Source organism: Lepus europaeus, chromosome 9 (genome assembly GCF_033115175.1).
Source record: "Lepus europaeus isolate LE1 chromosome 9, mLepTim1.pri, whole genome shotgun sequence".
NCBI classification, from domain to species: Eukaryota; Metazoa; Chordata; class Mammalia; order Lagomorpha; family Leporidae; genus Lepus; species Lepus europaeus.
Genome location: NC_084835.1, coordinates 21,161,753 through 21,180,158, shown reverse-complemented (window position 1 = coordinate 21,180,158; position 18,406 = coordinate 21,161,753). Strand labels below are relative to the sequence as shown.

The 18,406-nt window shown below is 57.3% G+C and overlaps 1 protein-coding gene across 1 annotated transcript in view; it reads left to right on the top strand.

Annotated features, from left to right (window-relative positions):
- The window catches only part of FYCO1 (FYVE and coiled-coil domain autophagy adaptor 1), a 76,531-nt gene extending 58,346 nt beyond the window's left edge, over positions 1–18,185 (top strand). The window contains exons 16-18 of the mRNA XM_062200705.1: positions 7,120–7,330; positions 13,677–13,786; positions 15,449–18,185. Of these exons, the coding sequence (XP_062056689.1) occupies positions 7,120–7,330; positions 13,677–13,786; positions 15,449–15,524 (397 nt within the window). The 3' untranslated portion in view covers positions 15,525–18,185. The remainder of the gene's footprint in view (positions 1–7,119; positions 7,331–13,676; positions 13,787–15,448) is intronic.
- Positions 18,186–18,406: the final 221 nt, after the last annotated feature.

Sequence of the window (18,406 nt, the reverse complement as noted above, 5' to 3'; positions counted from 1 at the left end):
TGTTGACAGGTCACCACCACACTTAAGATGCAGACCAGTTCTACCGCCCTGAAAAGTTCCCTGGGCCCTGGGTAGCCATCGCTGTCCTACTACAGGCGACGCTGGTTTTCCTGTTGTGAGAACAGTGCATTTGCATTGTAGCAGGCAGGGCACAGGGACATGAGCAGACCAGGCTGTGGCCCTCCAGGCTTCTCTGCACATAGATTTGTCCCTCGGGATCCTCTGGGAATTGGTTCCAGGACTCTCCACGGGTGCCAAAACCTGCAGACGTTCAAGTCCCTTGTAAAAGATAGTGCAGCGTTTGCACATACACTGTTCACATTGTGCTGCGTGCCTTGAGTCATCTCTCGCTGACTTACAACACCTAGTACAGTGTAAATGCCATGTAAATAGTCTTCATCCTGTATAGCTCAGGGCATACTGATAGAGAACAAGTCTGTACCTGTTCAGTACAGTGCAGTGTTTCTAAGTTACTTATTCAAGAAGCAGGGAGCTAGAGACAACAAAAGACCCTCATTCGCTGCTGATTCCCTCCCAAAGCCAGCAGCTCAGAACTCCATCCTGCGGTCTCCCACCTGGGAGCCATCACTGCTGCCTCCCAGGGCGCACATTAGCAGGGAGCTGGAACAGGGAGGAGAGCTGGGACTCAAACCCGGGCACTCCAGCATGGGGCGTGGGCATCCCAAGCGGAGCCTGAACTGTACTCCAAATGCTTACCCCCGATTCAGTTTTGTAAAGAATAATTCTGGCCCGCCCGTAGTTGACTGAGGCCACAGAGGTGGAGGCTAGACCGTATCTACACATAATTTCTTTTTTTAAAGAGATTTATTTATTTATTTGAAAGGCAGAGTTACAGAGATGCAGAGGCAGAGAGACAGAGATCTTCCATCCCCTGGTTCACTCCCCAGTTAGCTACAATGGCCAGAGCTGTGCCAATCCGAAGCCAGGAGCCAGGAGCTTCTTCCCAGTCTCCCATGTGGATGCAGAGGCCCAAGGACTTAGGCCATATTCCACTGCTTTCCTAGGCCACAGCAGAGAGCTGGATCAGAAGAGGAGCAGCTGGGACTCGAACCAGCGCCCATAAGGGATGCTGGCATTGCAGGCGGTGGCTTTACCCACTACACCACAGCTCCAGCCCCATCATAATTTCTTGATGTGGACAGCTACTGTACATCTGAATCTGCAGTCTGTACCATGGCTGTAGCGTGTGTGTGTGTTCCTGTGTCATGGGTCTCTCCAGTGTCGTGTGCAGCGGCCGCACACGAGTCATCAGATGGATTCGCTCACAGGTGTTTCTTCACCCTACTGCGCGCCAAGCCCTGCCTTGGGTGTTCAGAGCACATCGTGAACCAAACAGATAAAAGCAGGGGTGATGGACTGACCATCAGCACAAGCAGACATGTAGCATGTACTTTGTTTCAGGTGGTGCTTCCTAAGGCAGAGACTGGACAAAGAGTGGGATAAGAGGAGAGGCGTTTGCAGTTTTACATAGGGTGTCACTGAGGACAGGAGGTTTGAAAGAGAAGGAGTTGCCAGCCAGTGTCTGAAGGGAGAGCATCCCAGGCAGACAGCCAGCCAGTGCAAAGGCCCTGAGGTAAGACAGAAGCTGGCACAATGAAGGCCACAGCAGAGACCGAGGGAGGCATAGTCGGAGAGGGAACACAGAGCCCTGTTTTCCGCTGTGAGGGCTTTGGCTTTTAGTCTGAGGGGATGGGGAGCCCAAAAACCAGGTTTGGAGCAGAACAGTGACTTGGTGTGATCTCTATGTGGACAGGGAGCACCATGGTTGTCCTGTGGGCAGAGGCGGTGCAGGGGCAGCGGTGGGGAGAGCGGTTCGGAGGGGTTGAAGCACCCCTGCTTCCTCCAACCAGACGACGGCCAAGAGAGTGCAGGGGTGAGGTCAGACGTTGGGAAGGTGGCACCGCAGCATTTCCTGCAGGATCAAGTAGATGTGGTGTGAGCCAATTCTCCCGTGATCCCTGGGCCCTGCTTGTCAGACCCCATGCTGAATTATAGGTCAGTCCACGCAGGAGGAATTGAACTGCGTACCCGCCCACTAGCTGAGGGTGTGAGGGAACATGGGGTGTCATTCACTCTTTCTGGGGAGCAGCTTGGCTGCAGGAGGCACCGGAAGTGCACGCGCTCTGCCTTCCCTTCAGCCCCGTGGACTTGTGCTGCAGAGTGCGCGCTCGGGAAATAGTGATGGACGCGCGCAGGCAGGGGGGCGTGCTTGGGAAATAGTGATGGGTGCACGCAGGCAGAGGAGTGCACGCCCTGGAAATAGTGATGGGGCACGCAGGCAGAGGGGCGCGCTTGGGAAATGGTGATGATGGACGCGCGCAGGCAGAGGAGAGGCTCTCAGGAGATGGTGACTGGACGCACACAGAGTGCCCAGGGCGTTCTCCGGCGCTGCTCACAGCCGCAGCAGTTAGCGGCCGTCAAAGCGAACGTGGCCCACCGCGAAACGGTGTTGAATACCATCCATGTGTTCCTGTGGGGGCTCCCAGGCTCCCATTCCTTAGCCTGTGGGTGCGGGGGGTCCACTGCTGAAAGCAGCCCCCCTCACTCTGCTCTGGGATTCTCGTCTCACCGCTGGGTTCAGCAAAATAGCTGAGGAACATTTTGCCAGAGACAGAATTCACAGTGGCTGTTCTTTCCTTTCCAAAAATGGGTGCCTTCCTGTGGCCTGCGTGTGTCAGGTGGGCAGTACGCCGACACTCAGATGAGCGCTCCTTTGTAGGTAACGCGTCGTTGCTCTCAGGCGCCTCCGGGACTTTTTTCTTTGTCTTCTGTTTGCAAAGGTGTAATTCTTTTTCTCTTTTCAAGATTTATTTTGTTTATTTGAGAGGTAGAGTTACAGAGAGATGGAAAGACAAAGAGAGAGGTCTTCCATCCGCTGGTTCACTCCCCAAATGGCCACAACAACCGTAGCGAAGCTGATCCGAAGCCAGGAGCCAGGAGCCTCCCCTGGGTCTCCCACATGGGGGCCCAGGCACTTGGACCATCTTCCACTGCTTTCCCAGGCCCCAGCAAAGAGCTGGATCGGAAATGGAGCAGCTGGGACCAAACCAGCACCTGTGTGGGATGCTGGCGCCGCAAGCAGAGGCCTCGCCCACTGAGCCACGGCGCCGGCCCCAGAGGTGGACTTCCGATGGTCCTGGCATGAGTTTCTGTATGCTCTTCCTGGTTGGGGCACGCTCAGTGCTGGGATCTGTAGGTTTGTGCCCTTTACCAAATTTGAGAAGTTTTTAGCCATCATTTCATTGAATATATTTTCAGATTGAAACCTTCTTTCCTCCGCCTTTGGGAGCGGAAATGTTAGAAACGGGAGAGACAGTTGTTAGAGCCTGGTTGTCATGCAGCTCCCCAAGACTCTGCTTTTCCCCATTTCCTTCCTTCCCCTGTGTTGACCAGCTGAGTCATTTCTTCAGGTTGGGCAGTTACATTCCTTCTGCTGTTGCGCCCATCCTTGAATCGTCTGGTTTGATTATTGTATTTTTTTTTTAGTTCTAAAAGCTCCACTTGCCTCTTATGTATATCTTCTGTTTCTGTGGTATGAGTTTGTTTTACATTGTTTCAAAAATATTTGAAACACAGCCGGTAAAGCGTTTTTCTGCTGGCTGCTCTAACAGCCTTGTCGCATCACTCCAGCACCTAATGGAGGTCGGTGTTGGCCTCCGCCAATTGCGTGTTCCCTCTTAGCTCTGATTGTCCTGGTTTTTAGCGTGACGCGTGGTTTTGGATTAAATGAGGGAGGGGACCCGAGGGGGCAGTTTTCCTGGTGTGATTTTCCTCAAGTCCTGGGTCCCTAAGAAGCTCACCTTCGCTTTCCTACATTGCGATTGCTGAATTGTTTTACTCTTGGCACTTAGTGCAGAAGAGCAGGGAAATGTTTGAAGTTGTTCATAATAAAACTTTCAAAAAGTTTACCGTCTACAGAGGGATGTGAAAAAAAGTCCTGAAGTTAAGAAATAACCCAAACACACAGAATCCAAGCAGCCCTTGCAGAGTGGCATAAGACGAACGTGTAGGAAAGGTCAGCTGAGCAGGGGCCTCGTGCAGGAGTGACAGTGCCTCGGCACTGTTTGCCTGCCCCTTTCCAAGAGATGCACAACAAACTGGGGTTTAGCAAGCGCAGTTCCAGAACCTCTGACAACACGTGAGAGGTTGCAATTAGCTCAGGACCTGGAAAACTGGTTGGTGCCCCTGAGCTCACCCGGACTGGAATCTCTGGATCACGTGGTAGGGTTTGCGTGCAGACAGCGGGCTTGAGTTCCAGTTAGCTTTGTGCATAGGTGGCAGCCGCCTGATTGGTTTGATGAGCGTGTCCTTTGGGGAGACTGAGTAAGGTCCTCACCGAACGGATGGTGCGTAGGAAAGTAACGGAGACCCGCGGCACAAGCAGGTGTTTGGTGACAGCGTCGATGGGGCGTCTGCCCGCCCGCTGCGTGCCCTGTGGTCGGAATCTCCCTGCCTGTGCTCGGAGGTCTGAAGATTGTAGCAAGGGCTTCTAGTTAGAAATAAAGCTGAAGTTCACACATGGAGAAGTGTTGAATGGAATTACATTCTCACGGAAGTGAGTAGATTGCTCTTCGAGCTCTGTGGAGTGTTGAATGACTGCTCTTAGCAGAGCTTTGCGGGGTATTTCCGTCAGCCTTCACAGCTTTGGAGACAAAGAACTCGCTGTGTCATTGCTTACTTGCTGTGCAGCCTTAAGCACGTAAAGTAACTTCTCTGAGCTTTGTTTTCCCTCTCTGTGTTAAAGGGGACAGTAATAGATTTTCTCCATGAGAAGCAGTTTGGTGCAATAGAAAGGTGACAACTTTTGGGGCCGGCACTGTGGCACAGCGGGTAAAGCCACCGCCTGCAACACCGGGATCCATGTGAGCACTGGTTCATGTCCTGGCTGCTCAACTTTTTTTTTTTTTTTAAGAAACTATATATAGGGACCGGAGCTGTGGGCGCAGTGGGTTAAATCCTTGGCCTGAAGCGCTGGCATCCCATATGGGCGCCGGTTCTAGTCCTGGCTGCTGCTCTTCCAATCCAGCTCTCTGCTATGGCCTGGGAAAGCAGTGGAAGATGACCCAAGTCCTTGGGCCCCTGCATCCATGTGGGAGACCCAGAAGAAGCTCCTGGATCCTGGCTTCAGATCGGCACAGCTCCGGTCGTTGCAGCCATCTGTAGAGTGAACCAGCAGATGGAAGACCTCTCTCTCTGTCTCTACCTCTTTCTGTAACTCTGTCATTCAAATAAATAAAATAAATCTTTAAAAAAGGAAACTATATATACATATATATATATATATATATATATATGTAGGGTTTTTTAAAAAATGTTTTTTAAGATTTTCCTTATTTATTTGAGATGTTGAATTACAGACAGAGGGAGAGATGGAGAACCATTCACAGGTTCACTCCATAAATGGCCACAAGGGCCGGAGCTGGGCCAATCTAAAGCCAGAAACCAGGAGCTTCTTCCAGGTCTCCCACGCAGGTGCAGGGGCCCAAGCACTTGGACCATCTTCCACTACTTTCCCAGGCCATAGCAGAGAGCTGGATCAGAAGAGGACTGGCTGCTCCATTTTCAATCCAGCGCCCTTCTAAGGGCCTGGGAAAGCAGTGGAAGTCTGGCCCAGTCCTGGCTATTGTGACCATTTGGAGAGTAAACCAGTGGATGAAATATCTCTTCTGTCTCTCCCTATCTCTCTGTAACTGTGCCTTTCAAAGAAATAAATACATCTCTTAAAGAAAAAAAAAAAAAGGTGATGGCTTTGAATCAGACCTGTAAAAACCAGAACTGAGTTTCCCAATCTTTGTGAATCTTGAGTTTCCTGCTTTGTGAATGGCAGCAGTCATGCTCTCCTCATGTAGCCATTGTGGTGGCACACAGAGTCTTGGGCAGAGGGCCTAGCCCACCCTGATCGCCACGCTCCCATTTCTTAGTTGAAGAAATGAGGCCCCGTGGGAGTGACTTGCCCCAGGCCACACTACTCCCAAGGCGCAGCCCTACAAGGGAGATCCTGTCCCCAAGATCTTGAGCCAGCCTTGCTGCCTCTGGGGTTGCCCTGTGCAAGAGGGGGCGCTATTGAGCCGAGCCGTGGCTCAGGGCAGGAGCATCAGATGTCCTGGTCACCTCCAGTTCGTGAGCGAAGGCACTGTGCACCTGGGTCCTGAGGCAGGCGTGCTTGTTTCTGTTTTGCAGACAAAGAACTGGGACGCACAAGGAGCTAAGCCCTTGGCAGACAAGTGAGGCCGGTGCCCCGGAAGCAGAGGTGTCACTGCCAGGGACTGTAAACTTCGGGAAGAGGCTTGTACCCACCTAGTGGGAGCTAGATCCCTGGTGGCTGGCGCTGTGGCACAGCAGGTTCAGCCTGCAGTGCTCCCATCCCATATGGCTACCAGTTTGAGCCCTGGCTGCTCCACTTCCAATTCAGCCCCTGGCTGATGCAGCTGGGAAGACAGTAGAAAATGGCCCAAGTGCTTGGTCCCTGCCGTGGGAGAACCATAAGAAGCTTCTGGCTCCCGGCTTCCACCTGGTCCAGCCCCAGTCATTGTGGCCATTTGGGAAGTGAGCCAGCAGATGGAACATTCTCTCTCTCTCTCTCTCTTTAACTCTGCCTTTCAAATAAGTAAGTAAATCTTTTAAAAAAAAAAAAAAAAAAAAAGATCCCCAAGGAGCTTCTCTCCCCAAACCACCCAAGCACCCATGTGCCCAGCATGAGGCTATAAGAAGAGGTCGGTGCCTGCGTGGAGCCCCACCACGGGGCCCACAGTTCCCGAAGGATGGGGTGGGGACAGGTTAGGTGAAAGGCAGATAGAACGCAGAAATCGGGCAGCAGGGCAGGCTTGGCACTCACTTCCTGTCCACAGGGGGTGCAGGCAGGCAGCTCCCCTCCTCATTCCCATCTGTGCTGGTCCTTGGGGCTGGGACTGTGCCAGGCACACACTGAGCGCCCAGGAAACACCTGTTAGAGTGAACCCCGCATCTGTGGTGAGGCATCGTGGTCAGCTTTGTCTGAGGCTGTCCTCCAGGAGCCTCCGAAGGCTGCAGCCACCGCCAAGTCCCCAGCAACCTGGTCAGCGACTGCCAGCCGCTCAGATCCCTCTGCTTCCGTTTCAGGATCAAACTGCCTCTCAGCATGGAGGAGCTCGCCAGCTTCGGGGAGGGCCCCCGGGAGCTGTTCGTGAGATCCAGCACCTACAGCCTGATCTGCATCACCACAGCCGAGGCAGGCCTCACCATCAGCTGGGTGTTCTCCTCCGACCCCAAGAGCATCTCCTTCTGCGTGGTCTTCCGGGAGGCCGAGGACACACCGCTGGATCAGTGCAAGGTAAGCCGGCCCCTGCTGTGGGCCCCGGCCACACAGGGCAGGATGCCTGGGCAGGGCTTGTCTGCCGTGTTGCAGACTGCGTCGTCCTGCAGGGCAGGCAGCGCACCTGTGGCCGATCCAGCCCGGGGAAGGGAAGCCCCCGAGGCTCAGATGTGCTGTTTGAACGTGTGGAGGTCGCTCCCTGACTGAGCTTGCGGGAGATCCGGACGTGGAACCCAGCAGAGTACAGATGACGCAGCCTAAGGGTCATTTCTAACAGAGCTGGGCGCGGCAGGAATGGCCACCTCGGGAGGTGGGGCCCTGTCTGCCTCTGGTTGTTAGCTCAGGCTGCTCGGCATTCCTGCAAGGCCATCAGCAGAGACAACCGCAGTGTCTCTTGGGATGTTGGGCAGAGAGCAGTTCATAAACCAAAAAGTGCTGCCAGGCGTGGAATGTCCACAGGGCCTGGACTGCGGTCCTTGACCTTGACTGTGCATTAGGAACCCCTAGAGAGCTTTGAAGACCCCACGCCAGGCCCTCCAATCAGAGCTCCCAGAGTGGAATGCAGGCGTCCCCCCGTGGTTCCGGTAAGCAGCCCAGGTTGATAACCGCAGATGTAGTTCGAGGGGCTGGGAGCCAGAGCAGGAGGTGGCTGACTCAGTACGGGGGGAGGGGAGGGAGACCCTGCCTGGGTCTGAAGTCCACGCGTGCGTCTCTGCGACAGGCGTGCTGGAAGGAGAGCCGGCTCGGGTGGAAGCAGAAGTTGCATTTGAATCATTCCGGGTGCACAGGCTGGCCAGGGCAGTCACCGTGCAGGCTTGCAGCTGGATGTGGCTCCTGGGCTGGTCGTGTGGTTGCAGAAGTCTCGGTGTTGCAAGGCTGGCGAGGATGGAGACAGGGAAGAGTGATGGGGAGGCCTGTGCAGCCAGAGCCCTGTGAGCCTTCGCAGTAACGTCTGTCAGTCCCTGTGTGCTTGGTCCACCGAGTGCCCTTGGGGCTCAGGGCTGAGACACCAGAAAGGTGCAGGACAAGAGAGCCAGGCTGAGGGCACCCGGCAGGAGGGCAGGGCAGGGCAACACACAGCACAGAGGGCTGTGGGACTGTTTGCATCCTACTGTCCCTCTCCTTAGAACCTTCTGACTGTAGAGCTCACTTTGTTACTCCCATCCTCTGCAAACTCACTCTGGGAGCTAACTCCACCTTGTCTTGTTGGCCCGGGGTCTTATGTCTTTTTTTTTTTTAAGATTTTATTTACCTATTTGAAAGGCAGAGTGACGGAGTAGAGGAGAAAGGAGAAAGAGAGAGAGAGAATCTTCCATCCACTGTTTCACTTCCCAAATACACGCAACAGCCAGGACAAAGCCAGGAGCCAGGAGCTTCTTCCAGGCCTCCCACATGGGTGCAGGACCCAAGGTCTTGGGCCATCTTCCACTACTTTCGCAGGCCACAGCAGAGAGCTGGATCAGAATTGGAGCAGACGGGACTCGAACCGGCACCCATATGGGATGCTGGCACTGCAGGCAATGACTTTAGCCGCTACGCCACAGCACCAGCCCCCTCGTGTCCTGCGTGTGTAAAGTCTCTGCCCCTCTTTTCCTGTGGAGACCCACAGCCAGCACCACGCACCCGGCTTTGGAGCCCAGTCTGAGCAGTTCTGCACCCTCACCCAGGGGGCAGGCGCTGGTGCCTGTGGGCCAAGGCTCCTCCTCGGGCCCCCCGAGTGGAGTTGTCAGCACATCTGACATGGCACAGGAAGGCTCTTTCTCACTCTGTGAGGCTGGGCTCAGTCCCAGATCACAGCCGAGATGGAAAATAACGGCCGGGGCCGGGCAGGTCAGCGGCAGTGTGGCCAGGTGCCTGTCAGGGGTGCTCAGAGGAGCAGCACGCTGTGTAGACCTTCCCAGACGCACCTTCACTGCACACCTGCATGTCCTCCAGGCCCACCCAGCACTGGGCCCAGCCAGACGCTGGTGAGTATGGGGAGGGAAGGAAATGAAACCAGGCAGCGCGGCCCCGGCCAGCCCTCCTCTCCACGCAGGGCTGGGCCATGGCCTCTGCCCTTGCTCAGTCCCTCACCCACGGAATCCTCACAGCCCTGGCAAACCCGTGTGCTTCCGCCGGGCATCAGGACCTGCTTGGGACCTGGCTGAGGTTATGGTGACCCTGTCCTTCCCCGCGGTGGACACCAGGGGGCAGACGAGGACCTTTATAGGTCATCTGCCTTCACAACCCCACAGTCACCAGCGAGCCTGGGGGCAGCTGCTATGTCTGCCTGAAGTCCCCGAGCGGAGCTTTTCCAGGCACATGTCAGTGTCTGTCCCAGGGACTCCCGTGTGCCCCCCGCCTGTCTGAGCCTTATAGGAAATGACAAATGCTCTGCAGATTGTGGCCCTCGGGTCTCAGGATTGCAGCAGGTGGATGGTGCGTACTTGCCACCACTGACAGCCACTTACTGGGCTCTGCCGCATGCTAGGCTCTATAGGCCCCCTGGGAGTGGAGAGAGAAAGGGACAGCATGGATCCGGGCTTGAAGAGTTCACAGTGACATTGGAACAGGACCCCAACAAATAGACACCTGTGGTTCCAGGGGTGAGTGTCACGATGGGGGACACAGGCACCGTGGGTACACCTGGGAAGGGTGCCGAGCCCACCTGGGGCACAGTAATCGGGGCGCAGGCCCCTCGGCTGCTAGGGAAGACCATGTTAACAGGAAGGGACGAGGAGCAGCAGGTGAGGTGAGGCAAGGGGACATGGGTCAGAGGGGGAGCGCACAGGAGGACAGAGCAGCACAGCACGAGGCCAGCCTCCCCACCAGTGGCACCTGCAGACACTCCCCACACTGGGCCACCCTATCCCCGAGCGGCCATGGCCTTAACACTGAGACCAGAGATGGTGAACCTGGGGGAGGCACCTGATGAAGTAGACAGTGAACCATGGACGCAAAGCTCCCCACATAGGCTGCTGGCCTGACAGGGCCAGATGCTGCCCAGGGACCCACTGTGTCCAGAGAAGCTCGACGCCAGCTGGGGGCCTCAGAGGAGCAACCAAGACTGAGAGCAAGGACCCCAGACTTCCCAAAAGGAATAGCGTTGTTGAGATACCACTCACCCAGCAGTACTTCCTGCATCTAAAATGTATCTCTGGTGGTTGCTGGCATAGTCACAGAGCTGTGCGGGCATAGTCACAGAGATGTGCAGGCGTAGTCACAGAGATGTGCGGCCATTGCCACTGGCTCACTCAGATCATTTCGCCCTCTCACAGGAACCCCGTGCATGCCATTAGCAGCCGCCCGCAAGCCTCTTTGCCTACCTTGTAGCTGGCTTCTCTCACTTGGCACAGAACCCTTGCTCTGGCCAGGGCCCCAGGGCCCCAGAACCCGTCGGGAGATGAGCGAACCTGGGCTGGGGCTGCTTCGCAGACACAGCGGGACATCACCTGCCCAGGCGTGGGGGCAGCTGGGGGGCACCAAGGGAAGCCCACCCTGACACCAGAGCCTTTGTTCATCACTGCTAGACTTCATGTTTTGATTCAGGAAAAACAATGAGGAAATCTTGCATTTTGACCATCCTTGATAGGGAAACAGCAGCTGGAATGAACCAGTCTTTAAGATGGACTCTAATGTTAGTTTAAAGAACACACAGTAATGTATTTTGCAAATGTCCTCCTCATTGCACCTGCCCCAGTGAGCTCCTGCTGTCGCTCCATAAGCAAGGTAGTGAGCGTGGAGGTGTGCAGGGTGGGCGCACAGCTGCCCCTGCTAACAGCAAGCGGTCAGTTGCTGTGTGGAGTATCGGCCAGGCTCGGGACCCCAGAGACAAACCCACCCCTCAGGCTCCCAGGATTCTGCCTCCTGCGTGGACCTGGCATATTACAGGTTAGAACTAAACGAGGTTCCATGGACGAGAGGCTGCCACACCCTGCTCGGAGCAGGTGCTTGGCACAGGTTGTCCTGTTCCCTGCAGCTGCACACGCTCTGGGTGCAGGCGTGCTGTTCCCTGCTCGCGGGCCCTGGGCCTGTCCTGTGCCCCCTCCGCACCAGTTCTGTTGTGTGTCACCAGCACAGTGGCACTGGGTGGCCGCACCCTCCCTCCTGTGCCTTGCGGTTTCTCTTTGACCCATGGGTTTAAGTGTGTTGTTTTCATTTCCAAATATTTGGGAATGTTCCAGAGATCTGCTGATGATTTCTAGTTGAATTCTATTGTGGTGAGAGGACATGTTATATCACTTAAGTCCTTTTAAATCTGGAGTCTTGTTGTCGTGGTTTTGATGGCCTGGAGTGGTCTGCGCAGGTCAATGTTCGGTGTACTTGAAGGAGGGCAGTGTCCTGCCGCTGCTGGGCAGAGTGTTCTGTGCCTGCCTGTGGGCCAGGTGAGCAGACAGCACTGCCCACGTCCACTTGCCCGTCAGTCACCGGCAGAGGAGCGTGGCAGACCCCGCCCTCAGTGGTGAATTTGGCTGTTTCTCCTCGCAGTCCTACCACTGGTTGTTTCCTGGTTTTCTTTTCTTCTTTTTGTTTTTAAATTTATTTATTTATTTGAAAGACAGAGATACATAGAGATAAGGGGAAAGAGAGAGAGCAAGAGCGAGAAAGATCTCATCCACTGGTTCACTCCCCAAATAGCCACAATGACCAGAGCTGGGCCAATCCAAAGCCAGGAGCCAAGAGCTTCATCTGGGTCTCTCATGGAGGTGCAGGGGCCCAAGGACTTGGACTATTTTCTACTTCTTTCCCAGGCGCATTAGCAGGGAACTGGATCGGAAGTAGAGCAGCCAGGACTCGAACCAGCGCCCATATGGAATGCTGGCACTGCAGGCAGAGGCTTCACCTTCTACACCACAGCGCTGGCCAGTTTCCTGGTTACAAGTTCTGTCATTTCAGGTGTAAATGTTTAGAATTATTTGTCCTGTTGATGAACCCACATCTTTGTCCTTATGAAATTGTCCCTGACAATATTTTTTGCCATAAAATCTACTTTATCTGATACTAATAACAGCATTTCAGCATTCTTTTGTCTGATGTGCTAGCATGGTACACGTTTTTACATCACTTACTTCTAACCTGTTTGTATCTTCATATTTAAATTGCATTTCTAGTCGGGTGGGGTTGCTGATACCCAGTCTGGTGACCTTGGCCGTGGCTGTGAAGGCTGTCCACCCTGAGTGTGATCGTGTTGAGGCTAGGTTTGAGGTTGCCATCTTGCTTTTGCCTTCTGTTTGTCTCTGTTTTTTGTTCCCTTTTCCTGTGCAAGCAGAAAGCTAGGGGAGGGCAGGTACTGTGATGTATCAGGTTAAGCTTGAGATGCCCACATCCCATGTGGGCGCCAATCTGAGTCCTGGCTGCTGCATTTCCAATCCTGTGTGGGAGATCTGGAAGAAGTTCTTGGCTCCTGGCTTCAGCCTGGCCCAGCTCCAGCCATTGCAACCATTTGGTGTGAACCAGCAGGTGGACGGCCTCTCTCTTTCCTTCTTTATCTGTAACTCTGCCTTTCAAATATCTTTTTATAAATATATGTATACAAAAAGAATAAACGTGCCTGCTTGGGGCAGTTTCCCACCTTAGGCACTCAGAGTTGCTAAGATGTGGGTGTGGTCCCTCACATGCGGCCAGCGCCGTGTCGGGGCTCAGGACCTGGGTAGACCTGCTCGACATCTGTTGCTTCTTTAAAACAGGAAAAGAAAGATAAACTCAGTTAAGTTTTGATCCACTCTTACTGCTTCAATATTAACATGGGGCCTGTGTCTGAGCTGGTCAGCGGGTGGACACCCCGTGCCTGGGGAAGAGGCTGGCCACCCCGAGACCTGGCCGGCCCTGGCCAGCACACACCGTCCTCCAGACACAGTGTTTCCTGGCCGGAGTTTCTCGTTCCCACAGAAGGCAGGGGGTGACCAGGGGGCTGAGGCTGAGGCTCGGGGAGAGGAAAGGGTCCTGGGGCCCTGCCAGGAGAGGGCACGCAGCCGCGGGCAGAGTGAGCCCTCCAGCTTCCCACGGGGCCTGGGAGGTTCTGGAAGGGGCAGCGCTGGCATCATCTGGAAGCAGCCGGCAGACGCACTTTACCTCCAGCAGCCCCAGCTTCCTGGGGCCGGGGTGGGGCTCCTCCTCCACTGTGGCCGAGGGAGGCTGGCGGACCCTCCGGGAGGGCCTGACCACCATGGTTCTGGGTGAAAGTCGTACCGCAGCCTCCCCCATTCACGTTGTTGCAAAAGACTCAGGCTGTGCGGTGACCCCCCACCCCACTCCCGTACTGCCAGGGGTGGCCTCAGAGGGCGCTAGCCTCCTCCCCGAAGTCAAGAGTCTGCCCGGAGGCCCAGAGGCCCCTCTCGGCCCCTCCCAGCTCTGTGACGCGTTCTCGTCCCTGCCCTCCTCCCAGGTGCTGATCCCCACGACGCGCTGCAACTCGCACAAGGAGAACATCCAGGGCCAGCTGAAGGTCCGCGCGCCGGGCATCTACATGCTCATCTTCGACAACACCTTCTCCAGGTAGGCCCCGCAGCCCCGGGCCTCGCCGCCACCTGTTAGGAGCACAAGCGGCCACTAAGAACCCGCTGTTGGCTCGCCACGAGCTGCTCGTGAGCAGGCCGCTCCCGCACAGACGCTTGCCGTGGGCATTAGGGCCTTCCCGCTCACTGAGTGCGTTCCGGGCACGCTCCATGCCGCAGAGACCGCCTCGTGCCACACACTCCCAAGCCACACGGCTGCAACGGAGCCAGGTTGGAAGCAGGAGGCAAAGACCCAGAGCCTGACCTTTGACCCGTGTGCCCTCTGCCCCTCTCTGGTCAGCCTCACGGCCCAGCCCCAAGAAGGGGCTCAGAAACACAGCGGAAGGGCTGCGTGGATGACGGAGGGAGGAAGTGGGCCGTGAACCCAGGGTGAAGCCCCGGAGCAGCAGGCCTGAGATGGCAAGGCAGAGCCCCTGGCCGGGCTGTGGCAACAGCCTCTGAGGAAGCTTCTGGATTGAAGGGCGAGGAGAAGACCGGTCAGGAAGGTGGGGCAGGCATGGGGCCCTGAGAGAGGACCCACCCTGACCACGCATCTGCCACGAGCACGAGACAAGGCCCGTGTCCTGGCTTCAGCGTAGCCCCCTAGTTACAGCTGCCTCTTTAAAGAGACCTGTCTGCTCTGTGCCCAGCCACACCCTCTCTAAGCATTCGCTCTGCCATTGGCCACCTCCCCTGCATGGCACTCGGCTCTTAGCACAGTAACTGGACAGGACCCGCTAGGGAAAAGCTGTGCCACCCCTCACTGCCTGCAGGCCTTCAACTCCCTGGGCTGGGGCGGGGCGTCCATCCCGGGAGAGGCGGGGGGATGAGCCTCCCCTGCATTCCCCTAGGGGAATGCCTGGTGTTGGCAAGACTGTGGTGCAGGCCTGGCCCGTCGAGAGGGCTGCCTGTGAGCACTGCCCCAGCCCGCTGTCCTGCAGACGGGGGCCCAAAACCCAGAGCTTCCTGGCCAGCCGGACGGGCCGGTGGTTAGGAGAGGGGGCTGGGCACAGCGAGGCATGGGTTCTGCGTAGTCGAGCCCCAGTTTCTTCCTCTGAGCAGCAGAGTGAGTATTGTCAAAGCCTCACGGGGCCTTGCTGTGGCTGGGCAGAAGCCAGGAGAGTGATGAGGGCCAGGGCACCATCCCAGACCCCAGGCAGGCTCCCTGTGATCACTCTGACCTTGGCCCCTGGGGGTCATCTCTGGGGCCCTCTGAGCTGCACACAGCCTAGGAGGCCAAACTGGCATGAATGCTGATTTGTCTTGAAACCCACACCAGCCTCCAGCACATGCTTCCTCCCAGGGCCCCGTCCGCCTGCTGCCCTGCGTGGTCCCAGCTTCGGAGCAGCCATGTGTGTAGGGAAGGGCGGGGGGTTCCCAGCCTGTGCCCCAAAGGGCGGTTCTGCACCCAGACCCGGAGGTCTGTGCGGATGTCCTGCCCCCGCCCCACCCCTACCCCCAGCCCCGCTGTGCAGGGAGAGCACCTGCTGAGGGACAGGAAGGGGCCCACAGAGGCCCAGGCACCCTGGAGTGGGTCAGGATCCCCCTGGGGCCTCTGGCACCTGCGCCCGGTCACAAAACCTGTAGGGGCCCGTGGCAGCCGCCACCCCTGGTCCCTCAGCCCTCAGGGTGACGCCCCCCCTTTCCGCTTCTGTTTCCTCAGGTTCGTCTCCAAAAAAGTCTTTTATCACTTGACAGTTGACCGGCCTGTGATCTATGATGGAAGCGACTTCCCGTAGCCGGCACGGCGCTCGCTTCCTGCACAGGAAACTGCTGGCTCTCACCTGTCACACTGCACTCAGAAAGGGGAGGGGAAGAAAGAACCCAGGAAGACCGTGCGCCCGAGCTCCGCCCTCAGCTCCGGCTCTCGGGGGGCTTCTGGCGCGTCTCCACCTGTGGGGTGTAGGGACGCTACCGGCCCTCCTGGGGAGGGTTGTGCCACCGCAGCTGAGCCCGCCAGGATCGGGCGTCCCAGTGAGTAGGAGCCAGACGCCGTGGCTGCCCCGTTGTGTCCTTGGGCTGTGGAGTCAGGCTGCCTGGCGGGGGTGGGGAGACCACTCCAGAGACCCCAGCCGGCCTCCTGCAGCAGCATTGGGGCGCCTGGGCCGCACGCTCCTGCTGGCCCTGCTGTCAGGCGACTCTGCCCTCCTACAAAGCCCTTCCCTCAGCCAGGCTGTCCGGCCGCACGGGAGCACCGCTCCCTGCAGACGTGTGTGCCCACACCCAAAACCGGGCTTCGCGCTGAGGCTCCCAAGTGACAGCAAACAGAAGCATAATTTATTCGTGGTCCCCACTCCCTCCTGCCCAATTCCCCACGCCCCGTCTGCCCAGCGCCTGCTGCTCAGCCTGTACCTGACACCCGGAGAGCAGTGGGCCCTGGCTTTCCCTCTCCTTGACGACAGTGTGGTCACCTTCCTGCTCCCTGCTCCTCTTCCTTTCCCCTCCCCCCACCTCCTCCCCTCGGCCGCAGAGGCCCAGGTGCTCCCACAGTGAGCAGAGCAACCCACTCTGGCCGGGGGGAGGGGAGGACCCGAGCACTTGGCCCCACTGTCCTCCCAGGCGGCCTGTGACTCCTCCCCCAGCTTCACTCCATCGTCCAGAGCGAGGTTCAAGGGAATGGTGAAGAGACCCCCTCAGATGGCCCGGCTCAGAGGACGGCTGTGCCTCGGAGCAGCCTCCGATGGAAAGCCCCGGAGCCACTGTCCCTGCTGGCCAAGGCCTGGCCCGCTCAGCCCCAGGACAAGATGCCAGGCCCCAAGAGACTCGCCGCCACAGCCGGGCTGGCCTTGAAGCAGACTCCTCGCTCGGACTCCATCCGCCCTCGGGCTGGGGAAATCCCAGGCGGCCTGGGCCACAGGAGGAGGACACTGACGGAACACGGCGCTGTCTAGAGGCCTGTCTGGGTGCCTGGCTTTCCCGGGATACCTTGGGTCCTCTGGGCACGCCCGTGCTGACGTCACCACCATCTGCAGCCAGAGTAGCTGAGGCCTGGGAAGGGCCCAGGGCCTCTGAGCCCCGTCATGGACATCAGCTGCTCCTCACAGCCTAAAGGACACGGGGCTCCAGCAAAGCCAGCCCAGCCCGCGCCTCCAGCAGACCCGCACCCCCGGGGTTGAGCGTCCTGTGTGGAGCAAGCCCTTGCCGCTGCCCTGAGGGGACTGCCCGGGGGCCCCACGGGCACCGACCCTGCCTGACCCTGTGCTTTCGTGAGCGTATTTACTTCTCGTGCTGGATGCCCGCGTGTACCTCCCCCAGTCTGCTGTTCAGGTCCAAGTTGGCCGTGCACCTTGCAGCTAGAGAATGTGCCGGCCAGTCCAAGCGCGGCTTGCATGACGAGCATTCCTGTTATTAAACAGGCTCCCAACTTCACTGTAGTCTGGGGGCTGAGATAACTTTAAAAAAAAAAAAAATGCGGATGACACAAGAACTACCGCGCTGGACTGAGTGACACCGGGAGCCCCGGGGGAGCGGCCCCTCCCTGCCCCGTGACGGTGCAGCTCCCCCAACACCAGCCCCATCCCAGTGCTGCCTCCGGCTGCCCGGAGCTCCCCGCCTTGTGACGCAAGCCCGCTGGAGCGAGGGCAGGAACCTGGAGCGCAGACCCCCGGGCTTTGGGAAGCAGAAACAAGCCACAGGAAGAAGTGAGAAGTGCAGGCCACGTTGTTCCCGAGCGCTTGCCGCGGTCGCCCAAGGAGGCGGAGCCACTTCTGGCCCCGATGAGAAATCCGCTTGTGGGGTGAAGTCGCAGGCCGGCTTTGGTGGTCCTGTTACATGTGCATTGCTAGCAATTTTAGGGGCGTCCCACCTCAGTCACTCCACTCGTGGGAACTCTTGCGGCCACGAGACCATCCTCGGCTCAGAGATGCCGGGAGCGAAAGCAGAGGGAAGCCACTCGGCGCTGAGGGCCGAGTGTGGTCCTGTGCGCAGCCCCACTGAGCCAGCTGTGCGGCCTTAGGGGACTCAAAAAGCCCTCGTCAGCAGGACCTCGGGCGAGTGCCTCGCACCTCACTAATTCTTCCAAGGAACCAGGGAAACGATTCTCCCTTTGAAGCACTTTTGTAAAATCACAGTCTGTGGTTAAATTTCAGGGGCATCTGGTCCAAGGGCTCCCTCAGAACCACGTGACGTGTGTCACCCGGAGATCCTTGCTCGCCGGGGACACCGGCCTCAGCTGTGAGGCTTCGCAGTCCAATTGCACTTTAGCTGATCAGTGCTCCATTCTCGAGGCCTTAGGAGAAGGCGGGCCGGGAACCCGTCTCCTCCTTACCTGCCAAAGAATTACCCAGAAGCACATGGAATACCAGCACCCCAGCCACACACCGGGGGAGAAACTTGTACCCCGTAGTGTCTGCCACACTATTGAGAAATATTTGTGAACCTCAGGATTTAAATAAACACTATGACACTCAAAGTGCCGTTGTCTTTGACTCCTCTGGACAGGAAGAATCGGAGGATGCGTGACGGGGTTTCCCAGACCTGGGTCCGAGTGGAGTTGGGGGAATAGGGCGTCCCTGACAGTTGCGTTTCAAAAGGACTTGAGCCAGCAGACACTCTGAGCAGCTGCCACGTACATGGCTGGCGTCCGGCTCCTTCCTGTCCAGTCTGAGGGTGGCGTCCTCCC